General features: G+C 44.8%; 1 protein-coding gene across 2 annotated transcripts in view; it reads left to right on the plus strand.

Annotated features, from left to right (window-relative positions):
* Nucleotides 1-18,327, plus strand: part of LOC141105743 (pancreatic lipase-related protein 2-like) — an 88,508-nt gene that overhangs the window by 39,181 nt on the left and 31,000 nt on the right. For both annotated transcript variants that reach the window (XM_073595823.1, XM_073595824.1), the window contains exons 5-8: nucleotides 1,704-1,838; nucleotides 2,404-2,512; nucleotides 12,415-12,534; nucleotides 17,808-17,936. In XM_073595823.1, coding sequence (XP_073451924.1) covers nucleotides 1,704-1,838; nucleotides 2,404-2,512; nucleotides 12,415-12,534; nucleotides 17,808-17,936 — 493 coding nt within the window. The remainder of the gene's footprint in view (nucleotides 1-1,703; nucleotides 1,839-2,403; nucleotides 2,513-12,414; nucleotides 12,535-17,807; nucleotides 17,937-18,327) is intronic.

Raw genomic sequence — 18,327 nt, forward strand, 5'->3', positions numbered from 1 at the left:
CTCCACCATGTTCTGCTGGATATCACTCCAACATGTTCTGCTGCATGTCACACTGTTGGATACCACTAGAGGTCGACCGATATGGGTTTTTCTCTGGCCGATGCCGATATTTAGAAATCTCGGTGGCCGATGGCCGATATATGATGCCGATTTTTTTGGACTGATATATTAGGCCGATTTTTTTTTTTTCCCCTTCATCTCATAAAATCTAACAGTTAGACCCCTTTCACACTGGGGCGTTTTTCAGGCGCTTTTGGGCTAAAAATAGCACCTGTAAAGTGCCTGTAAAACGGCTCCCCTGCAGTCTCAGTGTGATATCCTGAGTGCTTTCACACTGAGGCGATGCGCTGGCAGGATGTTAAAAAAAAGTCCTGCAAGCAGCATCTTTGGAGCGGTGTATACTGCTCCTCCACCACTCCTGCCCATTGAAATGAATGCGCACCGCTGCCGAAGCGCCTGCAAAGCGTTTCGGTAGCAGCGCTTCAGGGGCGCATTTAACCCCTTCCTCGGCCGCTAGCTGGGTTATAAGCGCCCCGCTAGCAGCCGAATAGCACCGCTAAAGTGACGGTAAAGCGCCGCTAAAACTAACAGCGTTTTACCGTCAACGCATGCCTGCTCCAGTGTGAAAGCAGCCTTAAATAATAAGTGATACAGAAATTTTTTTACATTTAAACATTTATTAAACAAAACAAACCTCCAATCAGTTCACTTGTATGTATAATTTAGATAAAAAAAATATATATATAACTATATCTTAAATATTAAATACACAAAAACAGGTAATCAAAACTTTTGGACGAAAAAAAATGGGCTAACTTTACTGCTTATTTTTTAAATTTTTATTTCATTAGTGTATTTTTTCAAAAAAATTGCGTTTGAAAAACCGCTGCGCAAATACCGTGTGACATAAAATATTGCAACAACCGCTATTTTATTCCCTAGGGTCTCTGCTAAAAACAATATATATAATGTTTGGGGGTTCTAGGTGATTTTCTAGCAGAAAATACAGGATTTTTACTTGCAAGCAACAAGTGTCAGAAAAGATTTAGTCTTTAAATGGTTAAACTGAGAGCTTCTACACACAGAGTTCAGTCTATTGATAAAAGAACCTGAAGAGATACAAATGTATCTTCTTATCAGACTTGGCAGGCTGCCCAGAGGAGGAGAGAAGAAAACTTCAGACAACTTGCATTGACTTCTATTACAAAAGTAATTTGCAAGTCCCGCTGAAGTTATAATCGGCTTTTTTTATCAGCACAATCAGCCGATGCCGATTAAGTAAAAAAAAGCCAAATATCGGCCGATATATCGGTCGACCTCTAGATACCACTGCAATATATTCTGCTGGATGTCATTCACCAGGCCCTGCTGGTTGTCATTCCACCATGTTTTTCTGGATATCACTCAATCATGTTCTGTTAGATGTCATTCCACAATGTTCTGCCGGATGTCACTCCAACATGTTCTGCTGGATGTCATTCACCATGTTCTGCTGGTATGATTCAGAGAATGTAACTCTGAGAGTCTGAATTACATGCTCTGGTCTCACTAGACCCTGACAGTGGGCAAGAGATTAGGGATGTTTCAGGGTCTAGTGGCTCCTATGTCTTAGACTTTTTTGGCTCTCCTGTTCCTCTCTAACTTACTAAATGTTGTTTTTGCATCACCAATGGCACCATAATCTGTAACCATTCTGCTTCCAGGCCATGCTAAAAGTGGAGGACGTGAACTGTATCTGCGTGGATTGGCACGGTGGCTCTCTGGGGCTCTACACTCAAGCTTCAAACAATATCCGTGTTGTGGGGGCTGAGGTGGCTTTTTTCACAAAAATTCTCCAGGTAGCAAAAATTACCTCTTTTTAATTCTTAGATTCTGCATGGCAATATAAAAATACTTTAGCGATCAAAGCAAAATAACAAAGCAAAACTATCAGTTTGCTAGAACTTGTCTTCTATCATCTCAATGATATATCACAATAGGTGGCATAGCGCTGCTGGCCCTCTGTATTTTATAATTTTATTTTATAAAGAAAACCTGTAGTGTGAGAGCTAATACGCTTCAATTCCTGACCTGCTACCCAAAATGCTAGTTTCCTGGCTTTAATGTTCACCAAGTCAGTGGCACAGAACAAACAGGTCAGGGAAGTCAAAGTAAGGTCAGAACACCTGCATGATTATTCCAGGTCAGAAAGTACCGAAGCCATTGGAACTGAAAGCTATGCAACTAGTATTTTCAGTAGAGACCAGCAACAGCAACATACACACTGTCCTACTACAGGTCTCCTTTGGCAGGTAAAACAGTTTCCAAATACGTAGTTCATGTGTGTATTTAGCTGTTTGGTTGGAGTTAAGATTTAAGAAAAGTATTTGCTAAAATTTGTATGTTTTGTGCTTTCTTTACAAGAATGTTTTTGACTATTCTCCATCCAATGTCCACATTATTGGGCACAGTCTGGGGGCACATGCAGCGGGTGAAGCTGGGAAGAACCACCCTGGAATTGATAGAATAACCGGTGAGTTCCTTCAAATGGAGACTTACAGCACACCTAAGTTCTTTCTTCTAAAACTTATTGCAACTTTTTACTCTAGAGGAACCCATAAAATAAATTTTAAGGTCTCGGGGAACCCTTACTGAAGCAACATAGTGCAAAGTAATAGTGACGTGCCTCATATAAAGCAAAAACTTAAAACAAAATTATTCAAATAAAGTCCAAATAAAATTACAATATAATGTCCAATGGTAGTGAATAAGTGTCAATCAGTAACACCAATGTTGGTGTAACAGATCTACATAAATGTGCTTCAGTGATCTCCCACCACCAACTGAATTTCACACTCACCGGAGTGAGTAGCTACCATCACAGCAGCAAAAAAACGCCCAAAGCTGTGTGTTGATCCAGCAAAGAATGTAAAAGAATAGGGTCTCCAAGGACCTCTCCTTATGAAACATTAAACTGCAGATAAATGAAGCTCACCGAGAGCCAAATAAAAGGTTCCAATGGTGTAGTAATTATTGTAAAATGCATACAGCAGATCAGTGGTGGCCCATCCAGTAGAGGTGCCTGTGCGCCGCCCCCTCTATCCATGGCTGCCACCCCCATTCATGTTTTATGATCCACGGCCGCCACCCCCATTCATGCTTTATGATACACTGCATGAATAGGGGGTGACCCCCTATTCATGCGTCCGGCCCCTTTCAGGACATCGGGCGCATGAATAACAGTGACTGGAGTGTTTTTTTTGAAGCACCTGATTAGAGCCAGAGGCTCTAATAGGCTTCAAAATAGGGTGGGCTCATGGCGCAGAGCGTGGCGCCACAAGCTCACCCAGGTGTTACAACAGCAAATGAATATTCACTATTGAAACACTGATCCTCAATCCGAACAATCAGAAGCGGCCCGTTTTCCGATTGGCTGAAAAGAGAAGAATCGCAATTAGCAGCCAAGGAGGAGGGAGGAAATGGAACCTGCCGTGATGCCCGTGGAGAGCAGGGGAAGGGGAAGCTGCTGCCGAGCAGGGGAAGGAGAAGCCACCGCTGAGCAAGGGAAGCCACCGGTGAAGCCCGGCAGAAGTGGATGGGGTAAAAGCTCCAGACCCGACCGGTCGGGGGGGGGAGTGATACTGTTTGCCGTCCCCCCCAGAAAAAATTACCACTGGCCGCCACTCACATCTGAATGCTGCTGTCTACCCAGAATTGAACAGTGATGTGAAGTCAGCACCAAAATCTCCTCCTCACAGTAAATTAATCAGTTGTCAATGGGAAGAATTGCCCATTACATTGGCAATCATTAGGATAAAAACAACCCTTATAGGGCGTACACACGGTCGGACTTTGTTCGGACATTCCGACAACAAAATCCTAGGATTTTTTTCCGACGGATGTTGGCTCAAACTTTTTTTGTCTACACACGGTCGCACAAAGTTGTCGGAAAATCCGATCGTTCTGAACGCGGTGACGTAAAACACGTACGTTGGGACTATAAATGGGGCAGTGGCCAATAGCTTTCATCTCTTTATTTATTCTGAGCATTCGTGGAACTTTGTCCGTCGGATTTGTGTACACACGATCGGAATTTCCGACAACGGATTTTGTTGTCGGAAAATTTTATCTCCTGCTCTCCAACTTTGTGTGTCGGAAAATCCGATGGAAAATGTCCGATGGAGCCCACACACGGTCGGAATTTCCGACAACACGCTCCGATCGGACATTTTCCATCGGAAAATCCGACCGTGTGTACGGGGCATTATAGTGGTAGTCAGAATTCCACTTTTACAGACAGATCTGTAAAAAAGATGATTAAAAAAGATCACTGGTGTCATGCTACTGGCTCTGCCAAGTGGTGTTTGCCCTGGAACTATGTAGGCACCATCAAATGGGAAGTCATAGCTCATGAAAACTTCTAGCAACCTCTGAAAAATGGTTGTTCTAAACAGTCATATCAAATCTGTTACTTGATTTTACCCTTATGCAGCGTACACAAGGGCGGACTCTCCGATCGGACTGGTCCGACGGACCTAATCCGACGGACAATCTGACCGTGTGTGGGCTGCATCGGACTTTCGACGGAACGTTTCGGTCGGAAATCGGATGGACTTTAGATTTGAAACCTGCTTCAAATCTTTACGTCGTAACTCTGCCGGACTCAGTTCCTAACGGACCAGATACGACGCAAGGACAGGGTACTATATCTCGCGCTCGCTGCAATAGGAAAAACACATTTTCCTATTGCGGCGAGCGCGAGGGGGGGCGACAATGTCCCTTAGATATGGTGTGTATTTTAAGGGAAACCTCCTACGCCGAAAAAACGGCTTGGGGTCCCCCGAAAATCCATAACAGACCCCTATCCGAGCACGCAGCCTGGCCGGTCAGGAAAGAGGGTGGGGACGAGCAAGCGCCCCCCTCCTGAACCGTACCAGGCCGCATGCCCTCAACATGGGGGTGTGGGTGCTTTGGGGGAGGGGGGCACCCTGCGGCCCCCCCACCCCAAAGCACCTTGTCCCCATGTTGATGAGGACAAGGGCCTGTTCTCGACAACCCTGACCATTGGTTGTCGGGGTCTGCAGGCAGGGGGCTTATCAGAATCTGGGAGCCCCCTTTAATTATGGGGCTCCCAGATCCCGGCCCCCCACCCTATGTGAATGAGTATGGGGTACATCGTACCCCTACCCATTCACCTAGGGAAAAAAGTGTCAATTAAAAAAACACACTACACAGGTTTTTTAAGTAATTTATTAGACAGCTCCGGGGGTCTTCTTCCAACTTCGGGGGTCTTCTTCTGACTTTGCCGCTGTCTCCAGCCTCTTCTTCTGGTGTCCGGTTCTTCTCCCGCTCTCTGGCCTCTTCTCCCCGTGTTCGACCTCTTTTCCCGGTGTCCCGTTCTTCTACCGGCTCCTCCGCTTTTTTTTGTCGCTCCTTTGCTAGCGGTGGCCCAGACTTCTGCGTCGTCTTCTTCCCTCTTCTCTTCTTCCAATGTTGACACGACGCTCTTTCCCGCTGTAATGGTGTGTGAGCGCTCCGCAATGACTTATATAGGCGGTGACCCCGCCCCCTTATGACGTCACATGCTGGGACTGTGATCGTCATAAGGGGGCATGGCCAACATCACCCGGTGACCACGCTCCCTTATGCCGTCACTGTCCCCCAGGACTGTGACATCATAAGGGGGCGGGGTCACCGCCTATATAAGTCATTGCGGAGCGCTCACACACCATTAAAGCAGGAGACAGCGTTGTGTTAACATCGGAAGAAGAGAAGAGGGAAGAAGATGAAGCAGAAGTCCGGGCCACCTCTAGCAAAAGAGCGGCAGAAGATAGCGGAGGAGCCGGCAGAAGAGCCGGGCACCGAGAGAAGAGGTCGAACACTGGGAGAAGAGGCCGGAGAGCGGGAGAAGAACCGCACAGCGGGAGAAGAGGCCGGAGACATCGGCGAAGTCAGAAGAAGACCCCCGAAGTCAGAAGAAGACCCCCGGAGCTGTCTAATAAATTACTTAAAAAACCTGTGTAGTGTGTTTTTTTATTGACACTTTTTTCCCTAGGTGAATGGGTAGGGGTACGATGTGCCCCAAACTCATTCACATAGGGTGGGGGGCTGGGATCTGGGGGCCCCCTTATTAAAGGGGGCTCCCAGATTCCGATAAGCCCCCCACCCGCAGACCCCAACAACCAATGGCCAGGGTTGTCGGGAAGAGGCCCTTCTCCTCATCAACATGGGGACAAGGTGCTTTGGGGTGGGGGGGTGCAGGGCGCCCCCAAAGCACCCACCCCCCGTGTTGAGGGCATGTGGCCTGGTACGGTTCAGGAGGGGGGGGCGCTCGCTCATCCCCACCCTCTTTCCTGACTGGCCGGGCTGCGTGCTCGGATAGGGGTCTGGTATGGATTTTGGGGGGACCTCACGCTGTGTTTTCGTATGCCCCGCGACAGGGCTCGCAAGGCGTCAATCTCGCCGATAAAAGTGGCGAGATTGACTTCCTTTTCTAGTCCCGTCATACCCGAGTCACGTTCAAAATGAACCGACTTGTTCGTGTGTGGGCAAGTCCGTTCATTTGGAAAGTCCACCGTAACTCCGTCGGGAACTAGGTCCGCCGGAAAGTCTGGTCGTGTGTAGGCAAGTCCGTCTGTAGTCCGGTCGTGTGTAGGCAAGTCCGTTCGTAAAAAAAAGTCAGTCGGAAGTCTGTCAAAAGTCTGTCGGAAAGTCCGTCAGACCAGTCCGGTCAGAAAGTCCACCCGTGTGTACGGTGCATAACAGGTCATTTTTAGAGGCAAGTTTTTGTACATCTACTTAGTCCAAGCAGCGCTGATACACAGAGGCATCTATGTATCAGTACTGCTTGGACCAAGTAGAAGGAGACAGGCCACTAAAATATTTTCCTTATAAATTAACTGTTATTATAATTAAAAAATATATAATTTCCAGTACTCAACTGTGGTCACAAGTGCTCTAATATGCTATAATCATTTTAAGTGTGCAATAAACATGTAGCACTACCCCCCCAGGAGCCACTGGATTTTGAGTCCCCCTATTCCTGCACAGCCAGGCAACACACATTTCTAATTCTCATCCAGACACAAGAAATCCATCCATGGGCTTGTTTTTGTTGTTTTATCGGGGGAAAACATCTTGGACAGGGTATAGGGATTATGGGATGCCCAGCTTGACTTGGAAAACAACAGTTGATAGTCACAGTCTCTATGAATCAATGTCAATGTTCTTTACAAACCAGAAGCTCTCAGTCCCCTTTAGTGAAAAAGTGCAAAGTTCCAAACTGTATGGCGAAGTATCATGTCTCCTCAGTAGAACCTCAGACAGTTCTTACACTCGCCGATGCTACCAGCCCACCTGGCTGCCTTGACTACCAGAAAATAAAGAAATAATACCGCGCCAATCACACATAAAATAAAGAAAAGCTGCCAACACTATAATCAGACAAATTATGCAAAGATAAAAAACAAAATAAAGTGTAGCACTAATGATGTATCAAGCGGCCTAGGGCTATGGCCCCAGATTCTAAAAATGGCAGTGTATCAAACCTATAAATATTCACACTATGCAAAAGAAGTAGTAATCAAAAATCTCACAAACAAAATGAGCAGTGTATCTCATATGCCAATATGGCACATCTAAAGTGAGTGTGTATATACAGATCACATCTAAAAATATAAAAATGAAACAACCCCCTTATACAGGGGAGCATGAGTAAACGATCTAGCTGTAGCAAAATAATCAATAAATTGAAATAAGTGATATACACAGTGTATAAAATGAATCAGTGTTAACATCAAAGACATATATATAAATCAAATGTTATGATCTTATTCTCAAAACAAGTTCATAAGCTCCTATAAAGTGACAGTCCCGTAATTTCTCATATGTGACTCAAACAAAACTGGTGGACAAAAGATGCAATACTGTTCTTCCCAATGGCAATCCCCAACATAAAAGAAGGTGAGGTACTCTTACCAGCACTGGTGGACTCACAGGCCAAGGGCGGTGAGTCATCAAGGCTTAAGCTGTCATATACCAAATGACAATGTGAGTGCGGTCTGTAGGGACGGGATCCTCCTCCTTGGTTGGGGGTCAGGTGTCTGCCCGGATAGTTGGTGAGATCCTCTAACTCAGCGGTATAAACGAACCATAATCGCCATACATAAAAAAGGAAAAAGAAGGGAGCCTCCACATGGTGTAAATCCAAAAAATCAATTGAAGTTTATTGGACGAATCAGAGTCATCCGATAAACAATAAAAACATATCCAATAGAATCGATTCAAGAAATATTAAAAATATTATTAAAAAAGCGTGGTAAACAAGTGGCTGGGTACAGCAAAACGGCCCTACGTGTTTCGTCTAAGAAGACTTCTGCTGGGGTATGTACCAACCTGCCCCTACCACACTTATATACAAATATTTAATTAATGACACATAAACAGCTGATTTCACAGCATGCGGACTGACTTCCTGGATATACGGCGTGTGTCCCAATACAGGATCATGTGTTCACGTATCTAGGAAATAGGCGTGAAGCGCCTAATTTACACAAACACGCCTCGATGTGACTCTCCAATCTGACGGTGCTCTCACACATTGGGAACGTCAATTCCTCCGCAACCAACCAGATGCAAGCCAGCACGGCTTATGGCATACACATGACCCACGTCACATATTTTTTTTTTTGCCTTGACTACCAGCCCACCTAGGATTAGGATTAAGCTCAAAGCTGTCTCTAAGAAAGTATGCTACGTCTGGAATTATTTTCCTTTTGTACTCCTCTGGGTGTGCTGAGGCACTTACCCTATCCCTTGATTCCTGCTGCACTGGGCAAGACTTCTGTTCAGGCCTCCTACTGTCCAGATCCTCCCATGCCAGTCAGGATGTCTTCTGCACAAGACCCAAAGGTAACAGAGATTCCTCTCTTAGGCTTCCTCTCCTTCCTTTCCTCAGCTCCACGACAGCAACCTCGGCACTCCATCTTCCACCCGACTCCCTTGCTGAACACGCTCGATATTTAAAGGCTGATTTAGCCATCCTGACAGTGCCTTCTACCTGGAGACTGGCCAGATTCCCTCAAGTAAACAGATCAGGACTGCCTACCCTCTGCCCACTAACTTCCAGAAGCTTCTCCAAGCTTCTAGAACCAGAGGGAGGTACCAGAGACATGCCCTGTAGAGCCCTCTAGCATGACCTAGAGTAACCTGACCCAATTACAGACTCATACAGACAATTACCATGAGTCACAAAAATAGATTTACCCATCAACCCCTGTAAGCCTCCACACTGAGGTCTAATCTGCGTAAAAACCCTGAAGCACACTCTGTCTTTAACCTTTTTTTAGCTTTATCTGTCTCTACTTCATCTCTAGGTTCTTATTTTATTTCTCTTTCCTCCCAAGCTCTTCTTACTTGGCCATCCTTCTTATTTGTTTTGAAGATAGTAGTTAAGGACATGTATTTGGATAACTAGGACAGGGTTATCTCCAACGTACGATAATCGATAATCCTACTAGGATAATGACATAATTTTAGCTGAAGGGGATATTGTGTCTCTTAATAACCAAACCTGTTAGAAGCTGTTTTTCTAACACTATGCTAGAAACACTATGCTACGTACCTTTTTGTATTTTCTTATATTCATTTTTGATTACTTCAAATAAAAACTATTGAAAAGAAAAATTAAGGGTGCTACAAACATATTTTTGATTTTTATATAAACAGAGGATTCCGCGCTTAGGATGAGAATCTATAGCTGCAGCCTCCCCAAAAAAACACCACTAGGTGGTGCCCAAAACGTTATAACTCAAAAAAGGGAAATGGCGCTGCTAATGGTTATGTAAATACCACCTGATCAAGGCAATTATTAATCAGCAATAGGAAACATTCGTATGCAACGGATATCCCTATGCGATGTTACAATTGGTTGGAAACCAAGAAGACAAACATAATGTGTATATTAGCACCATAAATATGGTAACTCTTCTATTAAATGAAATAAACTATATGTGAAACATATAAGAGTGGTTGAGATGGGTGTCTGATCCGCAAATGACAAAGGACTGTGCGTCAAAAAGTAAATAATAAACTTTCTGTCAGCACAGACAACACATACAGAGTGCATATAAAAAAGATAAATGAGTGATTAGTCCATTCAAAAAATAATATGAAAAAAAGTCTCTTAAAAATAACAGTTCATATTCCCAGTGATGTGATTAATTTCAAGTGATGTGATTTTTCAACTTCTGTGCAATAATACAATAAGGTGACTTGTGCAAATTTTCAAGTGATGCGTCTTAATCGCAACTGCTGTGCAGCAAAACGACTTCTGGTGCTCCCCCTTAGGTATATGCACTCACCAAAAGCCCTCACCTCTGCAGGGGTAGAGAGCGTGTAGTATATGTGGTATGCGATCTCCAATTTGGCACAATTAAAAAATAATAAAACTGTTTTCCAACAATAGAAAATCTAGGTATTACCCTAGAAAGTGCCGCACTTTCTAGGGTAATACCTAGCTTTTTCTATTGTTGGAAAATAGTTTTTTATTTTTTAATTGTGCCAAATAAAATGATTCTTCGAATTTAAACTATGGATGCCCGTTTTTAATTTATATGTAGATACCGTGTTGCATGCGCCTTGATCTGGAGTGAAAGAAAGGATTGACCCCAGGGTTACCAAGATTGGAGATCACATACCACATATACTACACGCTCTCTACCCCTGCAGGGGTGAGGGCTTCTGGTGAGTGCATATACCTAAGGGGGAGCACCAGAAGTCTCTTTGTTTTGCTGCATAGGAGTTGCGATGAAGATGTATCACTTGAAAATTTGCACAAGTCACCTTTTTGTTTATTGCACAGAAGTTGAAAAATCGCATCACTTGAAATTAATCACATCACTGGGAATATGAACTGTTATTTTTAAGAGACTTTTTTTCATATTATTTTTTGAATGGACTAATCACTCATTTATCTTTTTTTATATACACTCTGTACAGTATGTTTTGTCTGTGGTGACAGAAAGTTTATTATTTACTTTTTGCCACACAGTCCTTCATCATATGCGGATCAGACACCCATCTCAACCACTCTTATATTTTTCACATATAGTTTATTTAATTTAATAGAAGAGTTACCATATTTATGTTGTTTATATACACATTATGTTTGTCTTCTTGGTTTCCAACCAATTGTAACATCGCATAGGGGTATCCGTTGCATACTAATGTTTCCTATTTCTGATTTTTGTTCACCTGCAAGTTCCAGTTGGCAATGTTCTTCTATGGAAACTATACCACTTTCATTTTGAAGAATTCCATTAAAACATATTTAAACCCAAGAGGAAAAATGTAATCTATTGCAACGTACCAGTACCGAACCAAGTATTAACTTTTCCACATAGGATAGCAAAGGAAGAACACATAGGCAGTTCTTTTTCCAAAATACTTGAAGTATAGAAGTTTTCCAGTTCCAGATGGCACCTGGGGCCCAAGGCAGAGCACATATTTTTTCTATACTGGGTTTCCCGTAGTGTCAGTAGTAAACAGCGACCACTGAAGAAAAATGTAAAAGTGAATTAGTGATCATAGGATTGCCGTATTAGTTTTTAGTTCTGCTAACTCAAGCGATACCATACACTTCGGGTATAGCAGATGCTGCCACCCGACCCTGTCTACAGCACTTAGATGCAAACAGGTTTAGTGGTGCTGCTACATTCCTTCAATCCTCAGCTCTACCCGGTGCTTAGACTGAAAGGCTGCTGATACATCTATGTACTGTGAACCACTGGAGGGACAGTCCCCTCTCAGGTAAATGTCAATTGGCAATTTTTTTAAAATTACATGAAACAGCTGTAAAACAGCTAACGCGTTTCAGCCGTCAGGCCTTAGTTATGGCTGCAGCCCTTAGGTGCCCTTCCTGTTCTGGGGTGACAGTGCTAACTCACTGTACTTAATTTATAGAGGAGCCATTTTGTCTCCCTAACCCAGTATCACAGAACACCTCCCTCTTTCTCTTCGCTTTGTAGTCCACAGATAGCTCAGAACAATGTAACTGATAAGAGTGTAGCAAAGGCACAGATCCTGGAAATTATCAGCTCACAAGATTTCTATGAGAACTAACAGGATTTTTAGCAATTATCAAACAGATATAACAAAACACTTTCAATGTTATATTTAACAGACCAAAAGGGAGAAAATAGGACAAGATCATTGTTAGAGTTTACATACACTTTAATAAAAATATATGTGCGAACGATAATTGCCCTCCCACGCTGCTTACAGGATCAATTTGCCACTAATGGTCATACACATTTGCAGTCACTGTCCTTAAATAGTGGGGTGAAGGGGATTGGGGGGAAGGACAAATCATCACTCTAGGTATAGGGAATCTCTCTGTATTTATATACTGACCAGTCCTCATATGTTATGATGCAGGATTGGACCCGGCTCAGCCATACTTTCAGGGCACACCCATTGAGGTCAGACTGGACCCGTCAGATGCTAAGCTGGTCGACGCCATCCACACTGATGGAGCTCCAACTCTGATCAATATTGGTAAGTCTTTATTTTTATCTATAACTAGCAAAAGTGTGCTCATTCTAGAAAGAGCAAGTTTGGGGAGAAAGCAATGCTAAAGGAGTGTCCTAGCTTGTAATAGTGAACTGTGAAGGTGTGGCAGGAGAGGAGTGCGGAGGATATGACAGTGAGCAGCATGTACAGAAGAGGATCGCAGAGGGTATGACAGTATGCACAAGAGAGGTGTGCAGAGAGTATGATAGTGGGTAGTATGTACAGAAGAGGAGTGCGAAGAGTATGACAGTGGGCAGTATGTACAGGAGAAGAATGCTAAGGGGTGTGACAGTATGTACAAAAGAGGTGTGCAGAGGGTATGACAGTGGGCAATATGTACCAGAGAGGTGTGCAGAGACAGTAGGCAGTATGTACTGGAAAGGAGTGTGGAGGGTATGACAGTGGGCAGCATGTACAGGAGAGGAATGTTGAATGGTGTGACAGGGGGCAGAATGTACAGGAGAGGAGTGCGGAGAGTATGACAATGGACAAGACGTACAGGAGAGGAGTGTGGAGGGTATGATAGCGGGCAGCTTGTACAGAAGAGGAGTGCAGAAGGTATGACAGTAGCCAGTATGTACAGGAGAGGAGTGCAGAAGGTATTATAGCGGGAAGTTTGTACAAGAGAGGAGTGCAGAGGGTATGATAGTAGGCAGTATGTATAGCAGAGGAGTGCAGAGGGTATGATAGCGGGCAGCAAGGCCGTCTTTAAGGCAGGGCAAAAGAGGCAGCTGCCCTGGGCTATGTCATTGTTGTGGGGCCCAAAGCAGCTGCCTCATACTTGCCAACTACCCCAGGTTAAATTCCCTTGTCCCTTGAAGTTTTAGTCCTGTGCTGTGTCCCGATATCTCAGTGTGAAGTGCTGCTACTAATGCTGCCCAGCTCTGCCCTATTGTTGTGTACAGATGACTCACCTGCAGACCCTGTGTTTACATGTAAATAACTGTCATTCATAAGTAAATAGCAGCAGCATTTTTATGTAAATAACTGAGGCCGGCGGCATTGATATGTAATTAAAGGCGGCATTCATATGTATATCATGCCCCTCTGCAGTGAGGAGATGATGTGCTGCAATCTCTAGCTACAATTAGTGAGCAGTATTACTGTACAGTAATCTCTAGCAACCAATCAACAAGCAGAAATCATGTGCTGTAACCTCTAATGTGTGCTGTAACCTCTAGCAACTAGTCAGTAAGTGGTAATGATATGCTGTAACCTCTGGCAACCCATCACAATCGCTGCCTGATCTGATACAGTAAACTGATTTTAAGTCTAGCTGATATTTATTGTATGTCTCAGAGCAGGTGGAGAGCGATATTGCATGGGGGGGCCAAGAAAATGTTTGCCCAGGGTCCAATCACTATTAAAGATGGCCCTGGTGGGTAGTATGTACAGGAGAGGAGTGCAGAGGGTATGACAGTAGGCAGTATGTACAGGAGGGGAATGTGGAGGGATATGACAGTGGGCAGTATGTACAGGAGAGGAGTGTGGAGAGTATGACAGTGTGCAGTATGTACAGGAGAGGAGTGCGGAGAGTATGACAGTGTGCAGTATGTACAGGAGAGGAGTATGGAGAGTATGACAGTGTGCAGTATGTACAGGAGAGGAGTGCAGAGGAGTGGCATTGGGCAGGATGCACAGGAGAGGAGTGTGGAGGGATATGACAGTGGTGTCAGGTACTCACCAAGGTCAAGTTGCTGAGAGAGGCTCCCCTTACAGCTGGGCGCACGATACCCTCTGGAAGTGGCACAGCGGGTATTGGGCACGAAGGAGCATGGGTCGCCAGCAAGTAGTAGAGAAGCTGGGCGGTTCTTCAGGTAGAGAAGAGATCCATGCAGGGTGGCTGAGCCGGATACTGAGGGTCAACCACAAGGCAGAAGTCCAGAAACGGGCCAGGGGTCAAACACGGGTATTCAAACATGCAGATAACCCAACACTGGGGAGAAGCAGAGACAAAGTCCAAGAGCAGGCGAGGGGTCAAACACAGGTAGTCAAGCGGGCAGATGATCCACACTAGGATGAGGCAGAGGCAAGTCCAGGAGCAGGCCAAGGGTCAAACACAGGTAGTCAAGCAGGTAGATGATCCACACAAGGATAAGGCAGAGACAAGTCCAGGAGCAGGCCGAGGGTCAAACACAGGTAGTCAAGCAGGTAGAGAAGTACAGAAGGCAGCCGAGGGTCAAGCACAAGAGAGGTTCAAGCAAGGTCGAGGTCGATCCAGGTCACAACGGGCAGGCACAGGTACACAGATTCAGGAACAGATCACAGGAGCTGAAAAGACAAACCAGCAACAAACACAGGACATAGCTGTCTTTATATAGGCCCGCCAGGGGAATGTCCCAATGTGCGTGCACGCGTTCGTATTGATGCGCTGCGTCGTGCACACCACGTGAGCTGATCCGTTCGGGACACGCGCTCGTACCCGCTGATTGTGAAATGGTACGCGCCGATGTGCAATTCTACCACGCAGGCGCATGGGGAAATGCCTATACTGACAGGCCCTGATTCTGACATTCCCCTGACAAGTGGGCAGTTTGTACAGGAGAAAAGTGTGGAGGGTATGACAGTGGACGGTATGTACAGGAGAGGAATGCGGAGAGTGTGACAGTGTGCAGTATGTACAGCAGAGGAGTATAGAGAATATGACAGTGTGCAGTATGTACAGGAGAGGAGTGCAGAGGAGTGGCATTGGGCAGGATGCACAGGAGAGGAGTGTGAAGGGTATGACATTGGGCAGTACCCTGTTTCCCCGAAAATAAGACCTAGCGTGATTGTCGGTGATGGCTGCAATATAAGCCCTACCCCCCCCAAATAAGCCCTACCCTGTTTCCCCAAAAATAAGCCCTACCCTGAAAATAAGACCTACAAGGACTTTAACTAGGGCTTATTTGGGGGTAGGGCTTATATTGCAGCCATAACCGACAATCAGGCTAGGTCTTATTTTCGGGGAAACAGGGTATGTACAGGAGAGGAGTGCAGAGAGTATGACAGTGTGCAGTATGTACAGGAGAGGAGTGCAGAGGAGTGACATTGGGCAGTATGCACAGGAGACGAGTGTGGAGGGATATGACAAGCAGAGAATGTGAAAGTGGGCAGTTTGTAAAGGAGAGAAGTATTGAGGGTAGGACAGTGGGCAACATGTACAGGAGAGGAGTGTGGAGGGCATGACAGTGGGCGGTATGTACAGAAGAGGAGCGTGGAGGGTATGATAGTGGGCAGTATGTACAGGAGAGGAGTGTGGAGGGATATGACAGTGGGCAGTCTGTACAGGAGAGAAGTGTGGAGGGTATGACAGTGGGAGGTATGTACAGGAGAGGAGTGTGGAGGGTATGACAGTGGGAAGTATGTACAGGAGAGGAATGTGGAGGGTATGACAGTGGGCAGTATGTACAGCAGAGGAGTGAGGAGTGTATAACAGTGAGCGTTATGTACAGGAGAGGAGTGCAGAGGAGTGGCATTGGGCAGGATGCACAGGAGAGGAGTATGGAGGGATATGACAGTGGGCAGTTTGTACAGGAGAGAAGTGTGGAGGGATATGACAGTGGGCGGTATGTACAGGCGAGGAGTGTGAAGGTTATGACATTGGGCAATATGTACAGGAGAGGAGTGCAGAGCGTATGACAGTGTGCAGTATGTACAGGAGAGGAGTATGGAGAGTATGACAGTGTGCAGTATGTACAGGAGAGGAGTTCAGAGGAGTGGCATTGGGCAGTATGCACAGGAGAGGAGTGTGGAGGGATATGACAAGCAGAGAATGTGACAGTGGGCAGTTTATACAGGAGAGAAGTGTGGAGGGTATGACAGTGGGCGGTATGTAAAGGAGAGGAGTGTGGAGGGTATGACAGTGGGCGGTATGTACAGAAGAGGAGCGTGGAGGGTATGATAGTGGGCAGTATGTACAGGAGAGGAGTGTGGAGGGTATGACAGTGAGACGTATGTACAGGAGAGGAGTGTGGAGGGTATGACAGTGGGCAGTATGTACAGGAGAGGAGTGTGGAGGGTATGACAGTGGGCAGTATGTACAGCAGAGGAGTGAGGAGGGTATGACAGTGGGCAGTATGTACAGCAGAGGAGTGAGGAGGGTATAATAGTGAGCGGCATGTACAGGAGAGGAGGGTGGAGGGTATGACAGTGGGCGGTATTTATAGGAGAGGAGTGTGGAGGGTATGATAGTGGGCAGTATGTACAGGAGAGGAGTATGGAGGGTATGACAGTGGCAGAATGTGCAGGAGAGGAGCGCCGAGAGTATGAAGGGGGTAGTATGTATTGGAGAGGAATGTTGAGGGGTATAACAGTGGGCGGTATGTACAGAAGAGGAGCGTGGAGGGTATGATAGTGGGCAGTATGTACAGGAGGGGAGTGTGGAGGGATATGACAGTGGGCAGTTTGTACAGGAGAGAAGTGTGGAGAGTATGACAGTGGGCGGTATGTACAGGAGAGGAGTGTGGAGGGTATGACAGTGGGCAGTATGTACAGCAGAGGAGTGAGGAGGGTATGACAGTGGGCAGTATGTACAGGAGAGGAGTGTGGAGGGTATGACAGTGGGCGGTATGTAGAGGTGAGGAGTGTGGAGGGTATGATAGTGGGCAGTATGTAAAGGAGAGGAGTGTGGACGGTATGACAGTGGCAGTATGTGCAGGAGAGGAGCGCTGGGAGTATGAAGGGGGTAGTATGTATTGGAGAGAAATGTTGAGGGGTATGACAGCAGCATTATGTACAGTAGAGGAGTGCAGAGGGTATGACAGTGGGCAGTATATATAGGAGTGCGGTGTGTGAGTTGGAAGTGGGGGTATTGCACGGTGAGGAGGTTTGGAGGATAAACCTAGTACTGTATGATGGGGTGAAGATAAAAGGGTAAGACAAATGTAATTGCTGGAAGAGAAATTTCACTGCTAGAATTTGTCCAGGTGAATCCAAGACAGAATACAGATTTCCCAATGAGAAAGTGAAAATGGAAGTGGAACTTATGCACTATACCAGGGGTCTCTAAACTTCTCAGTAATTCGTTTTTTGTAAACAGCGTGATATGATTTAGAAAAACATTTAAAAAAAAAACTTTAGTAAGACAAAGCAAAGAAATGTCAAATAAACCTCAGCCCATCAGTCTCCCCTTAGATCAGAGTTTACCCCTTGAAATACAGAGATTTCAGTGATTTGCATGTACAGTATATATACTGTATATATATATATATATATATATATATATATATATATATATATATTTTATTATTATTATTTTTATTTTTTTTCTTGTTTAGATTTTGGAGGATTTGGAATGAGTCAGACTGTCGGGCACTTGGATTTCTTCCCAAATGGAGGAGAACACATGCCAGGATGCAAAAAGACAGAGATCCTAAATGTTGGAAGCTTAGATCGAATAACCAATGGTAATTGTACTATATAATGAGAAAAACACACTAGCTTTGTGTGGGAAATAACAATTAATTTATATCTACAAAAAATATAAGCAGTATTTTCTTTTCCTACTTCAATTCCATTTCAATCTGTGTTTTAATAATTTGTACTGAAGTTGTCAATATATAGCCCAGTTTTAATTTCAGAATCTACCAAATTTTTGTGGGCCATAAAACTCATGGGTGGTACAGTGCTTAGATACTGGCAAATACTTTAAATTGCATTTGCAATTCATAGTGGCTTGAAATTAGTTGCCTGAAAATGCCTATGAGTATGGCCAACATCATAGTTTGTCTCCGATTTATTTAATATCTTACATTTAATTCTATAACAGATATAAATTTTACACTTTATTACATCATA

The sequence above is a fragment of the Aquarana catesbeiana genome, linkage group LG08 (assembly GCF_042186555.1).
Source record: "Aquarana catesbeiana isolate 2022-GZ linkage group LG08, ASM4218655v1, whole genome shotgun sequence".
Classification (NCBI taxonomy): domain Eukaryota; kingdom Metazoa; phylum Chordata; class Amphibia; order Anura; family Ranidae; genus Aquarana; species Aquarana catesbeiana.